The sequence below is a fragment of the Alexandromys fortis genome, unplaced genomic scaffold, assembly GCF_014885135.2.
Source record: "Alexandromys fortis isolate MF-2015 unplaced genomic scaffold, M_Fortis_MF-2015_v1.1 scaffold_99, whole genome shotgun sequence".
NCBI lineage: Eukaryota > Metazoa > Chordata > Mammalia > Rodentia > Cricetidae > Alexandromys > Alexandromys fortis.
The window spans coordinates 5,902,914-5,924,255 of NW_026067982.1; the positions used below are offsets into that span (position 1 = coordinate 5,902,914).

At 49.3% G+C, this 21,342-nt stretch overlaps 1 protein-coding gene across 4 annotated transcripts in view; it reads left to right on the plus strand.

Moving 5' to 3' along the window:
• Rasgef1c (RasGEF domain family member 1C) overlaps positions 1 to 10,990 on the plus strand; it is a 66,857-nt gene extending 55,867 nt beyond the window's left edge. For 3 of the 4 annotated variants that reach the window (XM_050158538.1, XM_050158537.1, XM_050158536.1), the window contains 7 exons: positions 1,669 to 1,771; positions 2,193 to 2,272; positions 2,358 to 2,453; positions 3,504 to 3,599; positions 7,158 to 7,281; positions 9,749 to 9,821; positions 10,277 to 10,990. In XM_050158538.1, coding sequence (XP_050014495.1) covers positions 1,669 to 1,771; positions 2,193 to 2,272; positions 2,358 to 2,453; positions 3,504 to 3,599; positions 7,158 to 7,281; positions 9,749 to 9,821; positions 10,277 to 10,301 — 597 coding nt within the window. In that variant the 3' untranslated portion in view covers positions 10,302 to 10,990. The other variant, XM_050158540.1, reaches the window with a different exon arrangement.
• Positions 10,991 to 21,342: the final 10,352 nt, after the last annotated feature.

Genomic DNA, 21,342 nt, shown 5'->3' on the forward strand with positions numbered 1-21,342 from the left:
GATGTACTGAACCCCAACCTCCCAAGCCCAGGGCATGACGGACCACCATGCCAGACCAGGGAATCTCAGGGTGACTCCACCAGCCCAGGCTGCGGAGAAAGTCGGATTGGTTGTTGAGGAATGAGGGCAGCCCACTATGTGCCTCAGTCTAGACCTGTCTGCCTTGGGCCACTGGGTTGTGTAGCTTGCTTGGGGCTTGGGGGTAAAAAAAAAAATGGTCTAACCTTTAAAAACTGGAAAATTGCAAATTGAAAGTCCAGGCCAACAGTAAGACTGGAAATAAATCTGTTCCTAAGTCCTTTGTTTGATTTGACACCAAGCCCCTATTGCTTTTGACGAGTGTCTTCTGAGACTGTGCATGCTATTGTTAGTGCTGTTAGTGAATGACATTTGCGAGAGAAAAGCAGGTTATCGCTATAGGTTTCACAGTGTGTGACAGCCTTGCTTTGAATGCTATTCAGTGCTCTGAAGGATATGAACGATTTCACCCAAGCCATCAGTCTCCAGGGCGCTTTTTATCTGTTTTTTTTTTTTAATATAGAAAACGAGGAACCATAATTCTTTAAAAAAAAAAAAAAAAACACTGAATTGCAAAACAAGTCTAGGCCAGTGACGGCTTCTGTCAGCAGGAAGTTTTGGCATCCTGATGTTGGCCATGCCCTGCCTGGCATCTTCGTTTCCTTTATACCAAGGGTAGTGCCCTCTAAGGTGAAGCACAAGAGGAGAGACTGCCTCGTCCAGTTGGGCTCGCTGGGGCAGAGGTCAAGGGTCAATGCTCACTAGGGGTCTGCTCCTGAGAGAGGGACAGAGCCGTCAGGCGTGTGCTAAGCTGCTCTGTGGTGTCCACGGTGGGGTGAGAGGTCCGCCTTTCTCTAAACCTCACTTGACTCTGTCACTGTCGTCGCTGAGTGAGTTGCCTTTTGAAGGGCAGGACTAGATCTTGGGTGGGCAGCTCTCTGCAGCGGAGACCACTCCTTGGAGGGACTTTGGTGGCACAAATCCAGATGTGTCACAGTACACTTCTTGGTGGCCAGAGAGACCATGACTGTGTGGATGGACAAGCAGGGTCCACCTGAGTTGTACTGACCTGGCCCTGTTCCCATAGCCACATTGCTGTCTCGGCTGTGTGGCTGTGTGGACAGAGTGCAGCTGGACACTCAGGAACCCTCCTGGGATGACACAGGGACAGTTTGATTCTGACCCACCAGAAAGGTAGAGTCCCAAGCACTTGTCCCCGAGGTGACTTTTCATAGTGGCGTAGTTTTCTGACAGGAAGCAATAAAGGGACAGCCCAAAAAGAAATGGCAGACCCCAGGCTTGCTGTTTGGCCCTCACTGAGGAGAGAGCAAATTCCATGGTGGGGAGGAAGGAAATGGCAGTACTTCTGTCTTTCATGGGAAGTTAAGCCTCAAGGGGGCACCATCCCAAAGATGCCTCGCAGCACCTTCAGGGCACCTGTGTCCCACAGGAGCGTCACGGGGTCACATCTGACCTCACACTTTGGAGGTGTGTGCTGGCTCTGCCACAAAGGGTCCCGAGACCCTGGGCCTTGGACTTATCCCCAGTGAAGTGGGCTTTGAGAGGGGCAGGAGGAGGCTGCTTGAATGTGGTGTTTGAGCAGGAAGGAGTGGGGACGCATGCCCACTGAAGCTCTGGTCCTGTCCCCAGCCAGCCAAGAAGAAGCAGAGGGCACAGGTGATTGAGTTCTTCATTGACGTGGCCCGCGAGTGCTTCAACATCGGCAACTTCAACTCCCTCATGGCCATTATCTGTGAGTGAGCTTGCCCAGACCTGAAGTAGCCTGTGTGAGGACCACCAGAGAGGTTAACGTGGGCACGGCCAGCAGGTGGGGTGCATGTCGAGGTCTCCACAGTGTGTGGCTGTGGGCCACATCCCTGCCCACATCAGAGGCTGATGGAGGTGGTCCATTTGAAGCGGGGTCTGTCCCCCAAGGGTGCATTTGAAGCGTTCGTCAGTATACACCTTAAGACAGAGACCAAAATGGATCCTGGTGAAGCCACAGTAGGCCTGTGTAGTTGGGACAGGGTCGAAGTTACCTGGCAACCTCGGTATAATGAACGCCAGCCCCTACCCACTCAGCTACCCTTCAGCCACACTCAGGGCACACTCTGGGAACAGAGGGGACTGTCCAGGCTGGAGGGGCCCTCCCAACTCTGTACACCTTCTTCTAGCCGGCATGAACATGAGCCCTGTCTCCAGGCTGAAGAAGACTTGGGCCAAAGTGAAAACAGCCAAGTTCTTCATCCTAGAGGTAAACATGGTTTCTACCCTAAGGGGTGTGGCCAGCCGGTCCCTGAGTATTGCTGCTCACATGCCCCCCCCCCGTCTCCTCCCAGCACCAGATGGACCCCACGGGGAATTTCTGCAACTATAGGACAGCCCTGCGTGGGGCAGCTCACCGCTCGCTGACTGCTCACAGCAGCAGAGAGAAGGTAAGGAAGAGATGGTCAAAGGTCAGAAGTGTCTGCCTTCATAGCCTCTTCCTTCTCCAGCCATAGTTTTGACTGGATAAGACTGTATCAGTCTTATTAATCAGCTTTCTGTCACTGTAACTGATTAGCTGACACAACCAACTTCTAAAGGAATTGGTTTTGACTGATGGTTTCTATGGTTTCAGTCCATGATTGGAGGGCTTTGTTGCTGTGGGCCTTTTATGGGAAAGACACATGATAAGAATTAAATTGCTCACTTGATGGTAGGGGAGCCAACGAGGAGAAAGAACTCAGGGTCTCATAGTCCCTTCAAAGGCATGTCTCTTGCTAACTAAACTCTACCTCCTAATTTTCCACATCCTCCCACGAACACCTCCCTGGGAAGCAAGCCATAGCCAAATGAGCCTTTGGAAAACACAGGATCCAAACTGTAGCAGGAGGACCTGGAGGACCAAATCACCTGACCCAGTATCTGTCCTAGTAAGCCTGTCCCATCCCAGGAGCCAGGATGTTAGAAAGCCAGACAGCAAGGCAGGGATCTCTCTCCACTGAGCATCTATGCATGTGGGCTCCATGCCTCCCGGCTTGCCACTTAACTCTGATGGGCTTTAGCATTCCCATCTGCCAGATTGGAAGACCGAGTCCCTGAGAGGATTCTTCATTGTACAGTTGTACTGTAAGGCCATGGCAGAGCCAGGTATCCAACCCCGTCTTGCACAACTGTGACTATCCCAGCCTTGTTATCGACTGCACCTCTGTTCCCAGGACACGGGTGGTACTGTGTGTCATTTGCAGAGGTCCTGGCTCACAGCTCAGGAGTGGGACTGTAGGGTGGATATGTAGAAGCTGGGCTGAACTCCGATTGGAGAAGTCAACTTGCCACGGTGGAGCTCTGCATGGTTTCTCTACCGCCCATGCTGAGGCTGGGTGGTCGGGGGGCAGGTGGACAAGCTAGGACTTCATGGGCCTGTGCTCCGAGCCCTCTTCTAACTCTGGGCTGCTGGGGCGGGGCCCGCGCATTTACGTTGATCTGCACCCTCCCCCTTCCAGATTGTCATCCCCTTCTTCAGCCTGCTCATCAAAGACATCTACTTCCTCAACGAGGGCTGTGCCAACCGCCTTCCCAACGGGCATGTCAACTTCGAGGTGGGTCCGCAGGCCTTCAGTGATGCCAGCGAAGAAGACAAGCTGCTAAAAGTTCCCAGCACGAATAAGGGGGGAAGCTGGAGAGATGCCTCAGAGAAGTACTTGTGGTGTGCTTTCCTGAGGACCTGAGCTCCATCCCTGGAACCCATGTACAGACACGCTGAGTTTGTTAGCACGTGTTCGTAATCCTAGACCCAGAAGGAGGAGAAAGGTGGATCTCTGGGGCTCTCTGGCCAGTCGGCCTAGCCTAGTTAGCTCGCTCTAGGCCAGTGAGAGACTGTCTTAAAAAGCAAGGTGGACAGTACTTGCGATTATCCTCTGGCCTCTGCTTGACCACATACACCTGTAGTCATACAAACACACACACACAAAAGCTGCCAACATGGGACTGCTAGCCCCCCAATCGCTGGATTAATGGGGGCTTTAGTGAAGACAGAATGCAGCAATCTACATCTCAGAGTGGGATTATCTGAGCCCCCTAACATCACCCAGAGTGAGAGGCTGAGGCTGAGGCTCAGGCACATGCCAACCAGCACTCTGGGCTAAATGTCCACAGGGTACAGCATCATTTTCATCCTTGAAGAGCACCAGGCTGAAGAGAAAGCCAGCAATGTAGACCTATGGGAACAGCTGGCAAGGTCCTTCAGGGACCACATGAATGTATGGTACAGGGCAACCAGGGCAGGTCCCCAAAAGAAGGGACCCAGAATGGAGTTCTGAAGCAGAAACCACAGAGGCAGAAGTGAAGAGAGATATCTGCTCCCTCAGCTCACCAGGCTCATCAAATGTCCCCTCCTCCGGGAAGCCCCCAGTACCTCTCAGATGGAAAGGAGTCCCACAGCAGGCAGGGAATCGGCCACTCACTCAGAACTGGAGTTCCTGAGTGGCTCAGAAGAGCCCACCCGCATCCCTGTGTGGCCCATGGGCTCTGCAAACAGAGTCTGCAGGGCTTGAAGTAGTAGGACCTTCCGATCTGTGGGAGGAAAGAGGCTCTTGCCCTGCAGGAAGATCAGCAAGTGACCTTCGGTGGTCACCTGGTGCCCATGCAGCCTTCGGCTCCAAGAGGCATAAATCCTGAACCTTTTACTGACTCTGTATTAGTGATTCTCAACCTTTGGGTTGCAACCCCTTCGGGGTCAAATGACCTTTTCACAGGGATTGCCTAAGACCTCAGAAAACACAGATATTTACATTATACTTTTTTTTTTTTTTTTTTTGGTTTTGGGGATTTCTTGAGATAGGGTTTCTCTGTGTTGCCCTGGCTGTCCTGGAACTTGCTTTGTAGACCAGGCTAGCCTCAAACGCACAGAGAGCCGGGATTAAAGACCTACCCCGTTACTGTCACCTGGCTACACTACAATTCTCAACAGTAATAAACTTACAGTTAAAAAGTAGCAACAAAAATAACCTTATGGGTGTGGGTTACCACATGTGGAGCTGTATCAAAGGGTCACAGCATTAGGAAGGCCACTGCCGCTTTATCCGACGACGTACATCCCCTCCCTTTGTAAAATGGGCCACAGCTATGGTCAAACACAGGTCTTGGAGGCTATCAAAAACTCTGTGGGTGTCTCCTGCTCTTGAGGACCACAGCACAAGCCTGGGCTCTTCGCTGGTGTCCCCACCAATCTCAGGTGACCCACAGGCCTGGTTTGTCCCAAAGCTGGCAGAGTCAGGGACTGTCCAACCCAGCATGTGGTCCTAGGCTCTTGTCTAGAGGCCAAGAGGATGAGACAGAAGGGGCCCAGGGGTCTGGGATGGGCTTTTCCTGGTGGTGATCCTGACACATGACTGGGAGTAGGGGACTTCGTCATTTCCTCATTGAATTGGTCCCTAGAATCAGAGCTGAGGAATACTATGAAACACCCACTCATGTGACCACATACTGAGGGAGCAGGTGTGGGAGGGGAGTGCGCTAGACCCCACCACTAGGGCCGATTGAGGAATGACACAGGGCAGGTTCTCTGCTCCAGGCTTGACTTTAGGCTGTGTCCTGTTTTCTTTGCTAGGGGGTGGGGGAATGAGAGAGAATTTCTTTTGCCTTATTGTTCTGTAGGGATGAGAGTCCATGATTGAAGGGAAGGAGTGGAGGAAAGAGCAGGAAGCTGGCTGACCATGTTGCATCTGCATTCTGGAAGTGGACCCCAAACAGAAAGTGGGGCCAGGCTGTAAACCATCAAAGGCCACCAGCAGGGCCCTACTGTCCCCCAGCAAATCTCCACCTCCCAAAGGTCCCATAACCTTCCAACAGCGCCACCAAATGGGGAAGAAGTGCTCAAACACATCAGCCTACAGGAAGCATTGCACAGACAACAGCCAGCTGCTATGTGTTTAAAACCTTGCTGAAAGTTAGCATACTTGAATATTTAAACACATATGCAGCTAGCCCTCTGTTTCCACGAGTTCTGCATTGGAGACTGGAAAAATATTTCATATTTACATCTGTCCTGAAGGAGTACAGGCTGTTTCGCTTGTCACCGTTCTCGGGACAATGCACACAGAAGCCATCTGCATGGCTCCTACATTGTGTTAGGTGTGAGGAGCAACCTGGAAATGGTTTAACAGCCGGCAACAGGAGGTGTATCTGCTTCATGGAAATAATACACCATCTTAATACACCATCTTAAAGAAGGGATCAGAGCCTCTGTGGATTTGGGTATCTCAGTTGGGGTGAAGGGATCTTAGAACCAATGGCTTGTGCATATTAAAAGATGATTTTATTTTTAAAAAATACAGATAAAAGAATTTCCTTAGGGCTGTTGAGATGGCTCAGTGGATGTGGGTACTTGCTGCCTGATGACCTGAGTTCCATCCCTAGGATTCACATGGTAGAAGGGCAGAATTGACTCCGATGAGTTGTCCTCTGACCTCCACCTGTGCCCCAGTGAACACATATGCCTACACATTTACACACATGCACAATAAATACATGTCATAAGATTTTTTAAACCTCACCTGGGTTGCAGAGATAGCTCAGCAGTTAAGATCATGTACTGATCTTCCACAAGCCCCCAGTTTGGTTCCCCGCACTCACAAATGACTGTGGCTCTGGCTTCAGGGGTTCCAACACCCTCTTCTGGTCTCTGTAGGCACTGGCAATCATGTAAACATGCCCGCATATTTACATATAAAAAGAACACAAATCGCTTTACTTAAATTTTATTGAAATATATTTACTGAACTATAACCCTATAAGTCAACAAGTATCTGACACACACACCTTTAACCCCAGCACTCTGAAGGCAGAGGCAGGAGGATCTCTGTGAGTATGAGGCCAACCTGATGTATGTAAGTAGATCCAGGCCATGAGGGCATAGTGAGACATTGGCTCAAAAAGCTGTTGGCCAATGGCTGCCACCACCCACCTAAGGTGACAGGGGTCATGGATTGCTAAAAGCAATGAAGGAGACATGGCAAGGTGGCTCTCACAGAACCAGCATCCTTCTCCTGTCACCCGCGGCCCCATGTTCCTTCTCAGATCCACAAGATCACTCAAGGGTGATGAGCCAAGGCAAGCCACTCACTTTGCTCTGTTCTGTGTCTCTGTAAACCCTGCAGAAATTTCTGGAACTGGCCAAACAGGTTGGAGAGTTCATCACCTGGAAACAAGTGGAATGTCCTTTTGAGCAAGACCCCAGCATCACCCATTACCTGCACACTGCCCCCATCTTCAGCGAGGACGGTAAGGCGGCCCCGTGGCCTCGGCATCCAGCCAGTAGGACTGTCCAGTCTTTAGTCGGTCACCATGCCGGGAACCCAACTCTGGGCAGAGACACAGCTTAAGCCTGCTGGCCCCAAGCCGAGCTGGTTAGACATTCCCTTGTCTAACCAGCGCCCAGGTGCCTCCTAAGGAGCACAAGACAAACCCAACAGGTCACAGGCTAGGACTTCAAGGACCCCTGGGTCCAGAGTCCTCTCTGAGCACAGAGCTGTCATTGTTAAGCTTTCCAACCATGTCTGCTGCCATGAGAAGCCTAAGGGACACGGTTGCCTTTCCACGGTGTCAGAATTCCATACAAAATGGAAGAACTAGAATAGGGCCTAGGAGCATTTCAACATCAACCTCCCCAGTTTTCCTCATTAATAATATGGGAGTGAGGATAAGAACTGGGGCTCACGTGAGGAGAGCGGAGTTATGGGTCTCTCCATGGGTGGTGGGTGTGTGGGGGCACTGTGTGAGGGTAGTGTGGGATACACACTAACATGAGACATTGATGTCTGGAAACCACTGAGCCCAAGGCCTCACACATCACCAGGCAAATGTCCTGTCCCTGGGCTCTGTCCCAAGGCCTCATTTTCATTTTGAGGCAAGGTCTCACTAAGTTGCCTGGGATGGCTTTGAACTCATTTTGTAGCCCAGGCAAACCCAACCTTGTGATCTTCCTCCCTCGGCCTCCAGAGCAGCTGGGGTTGCAGGCCAGTGGTGCCAGGTCTGGCTTGTTGAATGCACAGATTTGGCAGTAGCGGTTTCGTTCTTCAGAAGTTTATTGGGACATAACCATGTCATAACAAGCTGCGTCACATCCCAGGAAGTGTGGGTGTAGACAGAGAAGTCTTGGTTTGGGGTTTGTTGGTTTCGCTTTTTGTGGTTTACCTATATTTGTTTTATTTTGTTTGTTGAGGTAGAATCTCACTGTGTAACTCAGGTTAGCCTAGAACTTATGGAACCCAGATAGCTCCAAACTCACACTTGGGTCCCCCAGGGTTGGGATTTCAGGCAAGGACCAGCATGCCCAACTGACAAAGAGTTTGTTGTAAAACTGAGTACTGGTGACATCTTATGACTAAGAAAGAGTCCTGGGCATTGGCTCATTCTAGACAAATGCTATCCATGCTCACAGAGAAACAAAACCCCATATATCAGTGTCTATAAGTTCCCCTTGTTACAGCCTCAAGCAGAAAACAATCCTGGTGATACACCCGTGCTTTAGACAAACAGGATCCATGCCATTGATACTCATGGATGAGTCTCCAGTCTCAAAAAGATTAAATATCTATCATCTATCTATCTATCTATCTATCTATCTATCTATCTATCTATCTATGTAATATAGATGACTTTATTTATATAACATTTTTTAAATTATTAAAAGAAGGAAATGGAGAATATATTAGTAATTGTCAGAAATTTGAAGTAGGGGGTGGGGTCGTTGGGGGTGTGGCTTGGTGATAGATTTGCTGCCCTGGGTTCAATCCCCAAATCAAAGGAAGGAAGGAGAGGTGAGGGAGAAGAGGGGGGAAGGGGGGATAAAGGAAAGTGTGGGACATGAAGGACGTGGGTGTGCCTCTAAAGGGCACTTTTGCCCATGGTGCTTTAGTTGTTATAGAAATGTCCTGTGTCTAAACTCTGCCAATGTCAGTGTCCTGATTATGATACATACTATACCAGGGTACCTCAATTCATGATGGAATGACACCCCAGTAAACCCGTCCGGAGTCAGAAATACCATAAGTCAGAAACACATCTCTAGTACCCTAGCTTATGGATCATCACGGCTTAGTCCAGCCTGCTATAAACATGCTTAGACAGCTTCTCTTACAGTATCACATGGCCCTCTAACATAAAGACAGCTATTCTTGGTTTTGGGCATTTGTTTTATTATTTTTTTAAGACAGGGTCTCACTATGTAGTCCTGGCTGGTATGAAACTTTCTATGTAGACCAGGCTGGCCTTGAACTCACAGAGATATGACTGCCTCTGTCTCCTGAGTGCTGGTCTCTAATGCCTAACATAAAACAGATTATATCACTACGTGTGGAATAGTTCATGACTGATGGGGGTGTGGCTGCAGCTCACAGAGGGGAGCACACTTCCTATTGCTAGCCAAGCCAAAAATCCAAATTCAATACAGATTGTGTTTTCTACTACGTGTGTCACCTTATAGCATCCTGAGTAGGAAAAACTTGCCCATTAAACCATCATAAGTGAAGGACACGCTCTGTATTATAGTTTTGCATGTGGGTACTGTGGGCGAAACTGGGTAGAGGGGCCATGGGATCTCCGCATGCTGTTCCTTAAAACTGTCTGTGAGCAATGACCTCCAAAGGAGAAGTTTAAATCACAAACAAAAAGCAGATCAAGTTCTGGGTAAACAAAGAGTTACAGTCACCTGCCATAATTGCCTAATTTCACTTCCGTTTTGGTTTAGGTCTGTATTTGGCTTCCTACGAGAGTGAAAGCCCAGAGAACCAAACAGAAAAGGAGAGGTGGAGGTCTCTAAGGTGGGTCCGTGTGCAGAATGGGGCATGTGAGGTGGCTGGAGGGAGACAGATAGGCCATTTGGGGCCAGGACAGGCCTGAGGGAGGAAAGAGGAACACGCCAGGAACAGAGACACCAGAGCAGAACTCAAGGGCTCTGGCCAATGCAAGGAGGATGAGCCAAGGACCCCTCGTTGCGGTCATTGCACTTCTGTGGGGTGGTTGGGATGCATATCTCAGAGCCAGGAACTCCTGGTCCGTGTTTCTATGCCTGAAAAGAGCACACATGCACGTGCACTCCCACCCCACCCCATCCACACTGTCGCCAGCTTGTTCAGCTTGTTCACACAGCCCGTTGGAAGTCAAAGAGAAGCATCTGCCACGCCCTCTCTGGCTACCTCTGCTGTGCTGAGAAAGGTGCCCTATGGTGGACACTGGGAGGGCCTCACTTCATTCTCCCGTGTGTCTGAATCTGCAGATCTTCTATTCTGGGGAAGACATGAGAAGTCCTGAGGCAGAGGAAGAGGAAGAGGAAGCAATGGAGCTGACGCAGCCCATCCCAACCTCATCGCAGATGGCCCAACGGGTGGAGGTTGACACAAAACCTCACTACTTTGCAAATCAGTCCCTGTGGCCTGGCACCTGCCGCAATGGCCACATTGGCACAGGCAACCTTTTCTGGGATCTCAGCTCTGGCTGAGCATGGTGGCATGCCTGGGGCAAACTTTGCCTTCGTGACCGAGTGGGTCACATACTCAGTCTGTCCATTCTGGACAGGGACACAGCGCTACAGCAATGAGCTGGGCGACCGCAATCACGTGATCTTGTTGAGTGACCTGTGCTGTGGCGATCACCGCCACCATGTGTCACCAGGTGACTCGGGAGCCTCTGGAGCTGCAGCAGGCACCACGTGCAGCATGAGATGCGCTCGCACCAGCTCGGAGCCCACTCTGGCCCCTGGCGTTCTGCTGACGGGCCCCTGTCCTGTCCCTCCCAGTGGACTTGTTCCTGCGGTCACCCATCTCCTTCTGCATCCTGCTGGTATCAGGATAGCCTTCTGGCGGCAGCGGTGAACCCAGTCAGTAAGACAAACGGGAGGCACGGAGTTGGCAATGTGTATATGGTGACCTTCCGCCTAGCTCCCTTGTAAACGTTAGAGTTGGAGTAAACACGTTTATACGCCTATCCTGCACATGAGTGTCCGTCGTGTGTCTCTGATCCTTAGGTCCAAGACGAGCTTCAGCGGAGTACAGTGCGGGGATCCCAGATGGTCCCTGGGATCGCGTATGTTTCAATACGCTTTCTGAATAGAACGTGGGATTACCTCTCACGAGGGAAGCCATGCTTTGGTTCATCTAGGAGATTCGGCCACGGTTGCTTGGCTCCCGTAGGTCACAGCAAAGCACACGTACACAAACCACTCCACCGTAGCCCAGAAGCAGAAGAGGAGGGAGCCAGAATCCCACTACCACCTCTTAGGGGGCATGCATGACCTCAGCGGCATAACTTCTTCCCGAGTTGGCCCCACCTCCTTAGGGTTCTGCCACCTCCAGGAGCTCTACAGGCTGGCAGCCAAGTCTTTGGCATGTGGCCCTCTGGATGATATGGTGGTTTGGGTAGGAAATGTCCCCTAGAAAATCGCTGTGTGAACACTTGGTTCCCAGCTGGTAGTGCTGTTGTGGGGGCTAGGGAACCTTTAGGAGGTAGAGCCTGGCAGGGGGAGGTGAGTCACCAGGGCATGGGCTTTGCGACTTCTAGCTTGGCCATCTGTGTTCCAGCTACCCCAACTACCATGCGTTCATCACCATGGTGAACATTAACCTCTCCAGCCACAAGGCAAAAATCCTTTTTCTATTTAGATATTTCTTTCAGGAATCGTATCCCAGTGATGGAAATGGAATGAATTCAGGGGACATCCCAGATGTAAGCCGGAGAGCCGAGGGCGAGAGACTGAGAAGCCAGCCGTGTGGCTGGTGTGTGCAGAGGAATCGCCTCTCACCTTCTGGGCCCTTGCGAGCTATCATGACTTGAATATGGAATGACCCTCAACAGCTCAATCATGGTTCTGACAGTCATGTTATTTTTTGGAAAGATGGTCCTGGAGTCACAGTGCCAGGTAGGAAAGAAAAGGAAAACATAACAACACTGGGAGACCAGTGATGGGGGGGTGCGGGGGGAGTGAATAAGGAGGAGAGAGCAAGACTTTATTTAATTATTAATATTTTATTTTTAATTGTAACTATATGTGGGGCGCACAAGTGCAGTATCCGCAGAGGCCAGAAGAGGGCGTCATATCCCCCTAGAGCCGGAGTTGCAGGCTGTTGTGAGCTGCCCCAATTTGGATGCTGGGTACCGACCTATGGATCTTCTGAAAGAGCACTGCGTGCTCCTAACCGCTGAACCATCTCTCGAGTCCAGGGACCAAGAGTTTAGACTTAAACAGATACTGCAAATTGCTTTCCCAAACAGCTGTCTCCATCCAATCCCTTATTGGTGCCTTTCTGTGGAACATCGCAAGCACCAGAAGCCTTAGTTCTCCGCTTTTTGCTAAATTTCCAATAAAGTGACCCTCCCATAAGCAGCAGCTTACAGATTGATTTTTCTTTTTTTAATATAGCATTAAAATACTATCCTGATTGCTGAGGTTTGCGCTGCCCTCTTCAAGTCTGAGCCTGGGTGTTATTTACCACGGAGGCTTGCCGAGCGAGCAGTGCTACTCGGAGCCACTAGGAGGCGCCCTCTCCCCATCGCCCCCTACTCAGCTCCAGCACAGACTTGGGGAACAGCCTAACTCAGAGTTCTAGGTACCAGAAGAGATTACAGACCTTCCCACTGGCATCTCCTCTACTACCCATCAATTAGTCCCTGGGTCTATTTTTCCCCAAAGATGCCCTGGGAAGATCTTTCTCCCCGCTTGATTTTAGGGTCGACTTCACAGCTGGAGGGCCTACTGTAAAGAAAAGGCAGGCAGCTTAATCCTCACACACCGACAGTTCTTCCCTGAATTTCCCACAAAACCGCTGAGTGTGTGGAGAAGATGCCTGTCTCAGGCTTATGCTCCAGAAGGGACTTGGGTGGCTGGGGATGTCACAAGCCTGGTGCAAAATTTAGTGGAGTAATCAGGATTTGGATTAAGGGTACCTTAATGCTTTGTTTTTTTAAAGATACATTCTTGGAGCTGGGTGTGGTGGCACATGTCTTTAATCCCGGCACTCAGAAAGCAGAGGCAGACCCATCTTTGTGAGGCCAACGTGGTCTACAAAGTGAGTTCCAGGACAGTCAGGACTGTTACACAGAGAAACCCTGTCTCAAGAACCCAAATAAATAAGTAAAAGAAAGAAAAAAAGATACATTCTTGATTTGTAGCCCTGACTGGTCTGCAACCTGCAGGACAGACCAGGCTGTTCTGGAACTTGAAACCATCCCCTTGCTTCTGGAATGCTGGGGTCATGGGCATGAGTCACTATGCCCAACTTAATGAAATGGTTTTTACAACAACAACAAAAATTCAACAAAGCAGAATCTTGCTGTGCAGTCCAAGCTGGCCTGGAACTTACAACCTTAGTGTTTTGGCCTTAGGAATACTGGGATCATAGGTCTGGGTTACCACATCGGCTGCAATTTGTAAAGAAGTTCATGAAGATGGCTCCACATAGCACCATTTTAAAGTTAGTGCCCTATGAGAGAGCCAGCAACATCACGGGAATAAAGACCAGAGAACCGTTTTCTGAATCTGACCCCCGTCCACCATGGGGTCCGTGGAATCTGACCCCTGTCCACCATGGGGTCCAGAGGTCAGACTCTAGTTCTCAAGCTTGTGCTGTGGTCACTTTGCCCACAGAGCCATCTCGATAGCCCATGTGTCGGTATTTTATAGCCAGGATTACACATTTCCTCTTGTCTGGAGCTGCAGCTTTGTCCTTTAGTTCAAATGCTCCTCATCCTGGTTTGATCATTTGCACGTTATATCGGTAGATCAAGTTATCATCCTGGACTCCATAAAAATGTAAAATCGTGTCCCAGTTACACTTTTAAATTTATTGAGTGTATCAGACAGTGGTCCATACGTGCCACAGTGCCCTTGTGGAGGTCTGAGAACAACTTGTCAGCTAGTGGGACTTGGTTCTTTCCTTCCACCATAGGGGTCTAGGGACGACTCCGGTCGCCAGGGTTGGAGGCAGACACCTTTACCAGCTGAGCCATGCTGTTGCTCTAATTCTTTAAACTTATTATTTTTATTTATGGGGGGGTTACACGTGTGTATATATGTCTGTGTATGTGTGCCTATGTATGTGTGAATGCCACCTGAGTACAGCACCCATGGAGGCCAGGAAAGGGCATCACATGCTTGGGGCTGGCATTACAGGTGTGAGCTGCTCAGTATGAGCACCGGGAACTGAACCCAGGTCCTCTGGGAGAGCAGCAAGGTCTCTTAACCTCTGAGTCATCTATCCAGTCCTGGTCCTAAATCTTGAAAATATTATCTCTGCTGGCGAGTGAGACGCTTTAGCAGACCTTGGTTGCCCTAGCTGAGTACTGTCCTCACTTACTGCCCCAGTGTCAGCCCCAGCAGAGACTGTTAGAATCCCAATGTCCGGAAAGCAAGGAACATGTTAATGGTACCCTAGGATCCAGAAATTCCACTGGTAAACATACACCCAAAGAAAATGAAAGCATGCGCTTGTGCAGAAACTTGTACACAAATGTTCGTTGCAATATTGCCATAATATCCAAAGCATGAGGGGGAAAAATGTATTGTTAGTGAATATCCCCAACAGAATGTGCTGTGTCCATACAATGGAACATGTTTCAGCCAGAAAAAGGGAGGAAGTTCGGGTCAATCAACACCAAGGAATGAACCTTGAAAACCTCGCACCGAATAAAGGAAGTCAGACACAAAAGGCTGCACGCTGTGGATTCTGCTTTATGAGATATCTGGAGCAGGCTGACCCACGGAGACAGAATAATTTCATCTCTTGCCAGGAACTGGGTCAGGAAGATGACGAATGTCTGCTAACAGGCACGGGGTTTCTTTGCATGGTGATAGCCATGATCGGGAGTTTGATGACACTGGTCGCTGCACAAGATAGCCCTGATTATTATGTTATGTTAGATGAAGTGTTGTATGAATTATATCTCAACTTAAGGAGAAAGGAAGGATGCATTGGAGGGGCAGGTCTTATTAAGGGAATCTTTGTGATAAAGACACTCGATGGGGCCTGAGTGGCAAGAAGGGGCCACATAGGAGTTCTCCTGAGGAAAAGAACGTTCCAAACTGCGGCGAACTCCCTGACCAGCAGGAAAGAACAGCCACCAGACGAGGATTCTTCCCAAATCACGCTTTATTGGAGCCTCTTAGTTATAGGGAGAGCAGAAAGCAAGGGGCCAGAGCTCTGAGCTGCAGCTGCTTATATAGGGAGTCTGCCTAGCAACCTTTGATACTTTGATACTTTAACTGCTTTTCTGGAGACCCACCAGCAGGAAAGAAAGCAGGGGAACATCCTTGTCAATTACAGACCACAAGGAAGTTCCCCTGCCGGTCAGGGGGAGTGTGGGCAGCTAGATCACAACAACTCACCCTGTTTTCTGGTGGAAGAACTGCAAACTTAATATGGAGTTATTTATCAAGCAAGGCCGGGGCCAAGTGCCATCTTGTAATGGCAGCCACTCACATTGGCTCCCAGCACCAAACTAAGACGCCAACCCCTGTGTCTTAGTTAAAGTTTTCTATGCTGTGAAGAGATACCACAGCCACAGTAACTCTCATAAAGGGAACATTTAATTGGGGCTCACTACAGTTTCAGAGGGTCAGCCCATCATCCTCATGATGGGGAGCATGGAGCTCTGCAGGCAGATGTGGTGCTGGCTACATCTTGGCTTGCAGCCAACAGGAAGTCAACTGAAAGTCACACTGAGAGAAGCTTGAGCAAAAGAGACCTCAAAGCCCACCCCCATGGTGACACACTTCCTCCAACAAGGCCAAGCCTCCTACTGATGCCACTCTTTGGGGGTCAATTTCTTCCAAATCTTCACACCCTGCAAAGGCCCAGAGGCTGAAAGCACCACACAGACACCATTCATTCACTCTACAAATTCTCAACGAAATCTGGTGGTTCTCAACCTGTGGGTCTCAACCGCTTTAGGAGTCGCAGGTCAGATATTCTGCATATCAGTATTTACATTAAAATTCATAATAGTAACAAAACTACAGTTATGAAATAGCAATGAAATACTTTTTATGGTGGGGTCATTACAACATAAGGAACTGTATTAAAGGGTCACAACATTAGAAAGGTTCTAATCTGTAATGGGCACTATTGTTCAAGAGATAGACCAGGAGCTGTGCAGTGGTGGCGCATGCCTTTAATCCCAGCACTCGGGAGGCAGAGGCAGGCGGATCTCTGTGACTTTGAGGCCAGCCTGGTCTACAGAGTGAGTTCCAGGACAGGCTCCAAAGCTAAGAGATAGACCAGGAGCAAAATGTGATATATGTTTTGTCATTATGTAAGAACCGTTAGGCTAAGAAAGAAAATAAAACAGGCAGGGTGAAGACTGGGATGGGGGAGCTGTGCCCAGGTTTCAGGGAAACCTCCCTCAGGTGGTGATGTTTAAGCACCAGGGAAAGGGGATGCTGGGGTGGACAGAGCAGCAAGGGTCTTGGGCCATCTGAGGATGGGAACAGTCCTCTCTCTCTCTCTCTCTCTCTCTCTCTCTCTCTCTCTCTCTCTCTCTCTGACTCTTCTTTTTCTCTGGTCTTGCCGTTCTTTGTGTCAGGGAAGAAACAAGCTCTGGGATCCTCTAGATGGCCACTAGCACCCCTCACTCTGTACACCGAACCCTCACTCCCTACCCCCAACCCCACTACCTACCACCAAGGCCTCTCTCCCTACTCCCCACTCGCTGCCCCCAACTCCCCACTCCCTAGCCCTACTCCTCACCTCCACTTTTTACCCCCACCCTACCGCTACCCCTCCCGCTACCCCCACTACCCTCCCCACTTTACAATGTGACGTGTCTGCGAGGGAGGGAGGGAGGGAGGGAGGGAGGGAGGGCGGGAGGGAAGAAAGGAGAGAGGGAAGGAGGAAGGGAGGGAGGGAGGGAAGGAGGGAGGGAGGAAGGAAACCAATACGTGACGTGTCTGGATCATCTCCAAAGACCAAGGTGGCCCTGACTGCTCCGGGTTAAACAGCCCCCTCTCCTATGTCGGCAGCTAACTTGATTGAGGAGGTGGTTAAGTTGGACTTGATGGTTCATGCATGCCTATGATTCCAGCACTCGGGAGACTGAAGCAGGAGGGACTGTTGTGAGTTTAAAACCAGACTGGTTTACAGAGCAAATACCAGGCCAACCCAGGCTGTGTTGGCCTCAAAATAGTAAGAGGAACAAAATTTTCTTATGTCATGGAAATCCAGCTATGACATTTACGGTGAGCATAAAAAGAAAGAAAAGGAGAAAAAGCCAGGCGGTGGTGGCGCACGCCTTTAATGCCAACACTAGGGAGGCAGAGGCAGGTGGATCTCTGTGAATTTGATGCCAGCCTGGTCTACAGAACAAGTTCCAGGACAGGCTTCAAAACTAAAGAGAAACCCTGTCTCAAAAAACCAAACCAAACCAAAAACAAAAAACTCAAGACAAGGCAAATTTAACAGTCTTTAACAGAGCAAAGAATACCTAGTGAATGGGGAATCCCACAGAATATTAATGTGTTGGGAAAACGGCCTGCAGTATGGTCAGGTAGCATTCCTGCCTAGAAAACCGGAGCGAGATGTGGTGAGGGCTTAGTTAGTTTCAAGTTTGCTTGATTTGAGTCGGTCGGCAGCCTGGGAATGACCCGGCTGCTTGCTGCACTCAGCGACTCCACTGGTAAGTCAAGGTGCAGATCATTCTGCGAGATAGAGTACGGAGGCCTCCTGAGGCCAAAAGTCAAGTATACTGTTGAGTTCAACAGTTCTGGATGCCTCAAGGTCCTACCGTTATCAGAGTTCTCAAATTCGGCCTGAAGGAACCACCTCTGTGGCACCCGAGCAGAGGTAGAAACGCTGATCCCGCACCTAGAACTTCGGTTCAGAGAGTCAAGGTAGGCCCGGAAGTCAGCATGGTCCCCACGCTGACAAAACAGCAGCCTGGGCTTTTGTGCACAGTGTTCAAGCCAATGACCACAGAAAAGCCTAAAATGCCAAGTCCAGACAGCGGCCGAGCTCCTACAGCCTGGCAAGTATGGCGGGTGCAATTTAGTTGACTGCCGGCAAACATTTGGAATGGGAAAATTATGTAGAACACAAGCTTGTGGGCCGAGCAGGGGTGGCGCACGCCTTTAATCCCAGCACTCGGGAGGCAGAGGCAGGCGGATCTCTGTGAGTTCGAGGCCAGCCTGGTCTACAGCGCTAGTTCCAGGACAGGCTCCAAAGCTACAGAAAAGCTCTGTCTCAAAAACAAACAAACAAAAAAACCCAAAAACACAAAACACAGGCTTTTGGCCATTCCTGGAAAGCCTCCCTGTCTTCCAGCCCCTGCCCGACTTTCTAAAAACTACACACTTGACCCTTGTTGATGCTCTTCTGTGTCTGTGTGACCCACCTGGGCTGTGGGCAGTTCAGGCTTCTCTTGTAGTACACCACGACCTTGCAGGGCTACAACAGACTGCCCTTCTCCATTCTGAAGGAAATACGGGGCCACAGTGCACACAGTGTGGGGTGAGGTTCATGGGGGCGGTACCTGCTCACTGTGTGCTCATGTGACAGAAAGAGTGGGGGGTTCTCACATCTCTTGTTCTTATTTATTTTTTTGAGACAAGGTCTTACTATTTAGCCCAGGCTAGCTTTGAACTTTCAACCTCCTGCCTCAGCCTCTGAAGTGCGGGGATTAGGGACACAGTGTCCTTGGGCCTCTTTGATAATGGCAGTCATCTTTCTCATGTGGGCTTTACACTCTTGACCGCAATGACACTTCCCAGTGTCACTTCTAGCTACCCCACACTATGCCTTCAATGTGCTCCCCCAAACTTCATAGTTAAAAAGGCTTTATTCCTCCAAAATGTTGACAGTATTTGAAAATGGGTCTGAGGTGAGGTCCCGAGGTAGGAGGTTAGATTGGGTCATAGGGTGTTAGGTGAGGTCGTGGGGGGCTATATATAAAGAGGGTTAAATGAGTTCACGAGGCGGGCATTAGATGAAGCTCTGAAATTTGGTGAGCTGAGGTTGTAAAGGGAGTTACATGAGGTTGATAAGGTGAAGGTTACATGAGTTCATGGGGTGAAGGTGAGATGAGGCCTTGAGATAGGGATAGATGAGGTCATAAGGTAGGTAGGATGAGGTCATGAGGTGGGGTAGATGATGTCATAGAGTGAGGTCATAAGATGGGTCAGATGAGGTCATAGGGAGGGTGAGATGGGTCATAGGGAGGGTGAAATGGGTCATAGGGTGGGTTAGATGAGGTCACAGGTAGGCCCTCCATGATGGAGTCACTGGCTTTACAAGAAGCACAGAGATCCAAGCAATGTGCCTGCTGCCTTCTCTGCCTCACCTTGGATACGGCAAGATGGCCTTCCCCAGATGTCCTCATCTTAACACTGGACTTTCCAGCACCCAGAAGGGTAAGAAATGCCTTTCTTCTTTTAATTCACTTGTGATAATCCATGGTAGTGGCACAAAAAGAGCCGACCCCATCCCACACAGATTCCGGTCCAGTGTGTGCCCTTCTGCTTGACCATGGGTGACTTCTGAAGCTCCGTGAACTCAAGGTGTCTAAGTTTGGAACCTTCTGTACCTTTCATAACCCCTCACTTCAATCTAAACCACTCTCGTGTGCAGAAAACAGAAAAATCGATGGAAAGCCCTATCCGGTCAGAACCAGTTAACTCCTAAACACACACTTTCCAACTTGTCTGGAGATGGTGCCTTCATGTCAATCATGTCTGCGCACGTTGACCTAATTCTAATGACCTTCTTTCTTCTTCTATTACATGGCCTGCCCCTTCCCCCTCCCCCAATTGCTACTCCGCTGAAGTAATCTAATATGTAAGCTTCCATATTCTTCTCATATATATTTTCTGTACCCTTTATATAATCTTTACATAAAGTGGATTTGAATCATTTTCAAAAATAGAATTCTATTACAAAAACATTGGCTTTCCTCCCTCCTTTACTGAATCTTGTTTCTCACCCACCGACAGGCCTTGAAATCCCTCCAAATTAAAGGAGAACTTTTCATCATCATTTTAATAATTGTGATCCTCCATGATATAGATGTCCTAACCAACACAGCCATTCTGTTATTGGTGTGTGGTTAGTTTGCTTTTGATTGTTTGAAGAAATACCTCAGAAAACAATGCTGTGACAGGCATTCTTTTTTTTAAATTTATTTATTTATTTATTAAAGATTTCTGTCTCTTCCCCACCGCCGCCTCCCCTTTCCCTCCCCCTCCCCCAGTCAAGTCCCCCTCCCTCGCCAGCCCAAAGGGCAATCAGGGTTCCCTGCCCTGTGGGAAGTCCAAGGACCACCCACCTCCATCCAGGTCTAGTAAGGTGAGCATCCAAACTGCCTAGGCTCCCACAAAACCAATAGTTGCAGTAGGATCAGAAACCCATTGCCATTGTTCTTGAGGTCTCAGTAGTCCTCATTGTCCACTATGTTCAGCGAGACCGGTTTTAACCCCGGCTTTTTCAGACCCAGGCCAGCTGGCCTTGGTGAGTTCCTGATAGAACATCCCCATTGTCTCAGTGTGTGGGTGTACCCCTCGCGGTCCTGAGTTCCTTGCTCGTGCTCTCTCTCCTTCTGCTCCTGATTTGGACCTTGAGATTTCAGTCCAGTGCTCCAATGTGGGTCTCTTGTGACAGGCATTCTTATATATAACTATTACATACTACACAAACCCAGAGGGAGTGCTTGTGTCTGATGGGGGAGGGCCAAACCCATCTCTGAGCCTGTTCAGATGCGTTTCATGTGAACACACCCCATAGGAACGTCTCCGTGTGGCCGCACAGACACCTGTGACTTCAGCAGCTTGAGTTTAATTTTTCTTATGATATGATGTGCGTTCAGTAGGCAGCATCCTTGGCATTGTGAAGTCGGTGATCGATTCTGTGCAGATTGATACAATTACGGTCCAGGCAGAAGCAGCAGGTCCCAGGTGGCCCCGTCACCACATGGAGGTCAGGCCTCTACAGTGCTGTGTTGCTCGGTTTATTTGTCAGTGACATCACTGTGACAGAAACAACTAAAAAGAAACACTTAGTGTCTTCATTTCCTTTCTATGGCTGTGATAAAGACAATGACCAAAAGCAACCTGGGAGGAAAGGGTTTATTTGGTTTAATAGTCAAGCCATAATTCAGTGTTTGGTAGGTTGGATGTATGTGGCATTTATGATGTATGCTTTATTTACTGTATTCTTTTTTTGTAGTTAGAATGGGTGTTTTAGGACATAACTACAGAATATATAGTCCATTATTAGGGGAAGTCGAGGCAGGAACTGAAGCAGAGCCCACAGAGAAAATACTGCTTACTGGCTTGCTACTTTTTTTTTTTTTTTTTTTTTTTTGGTTTTT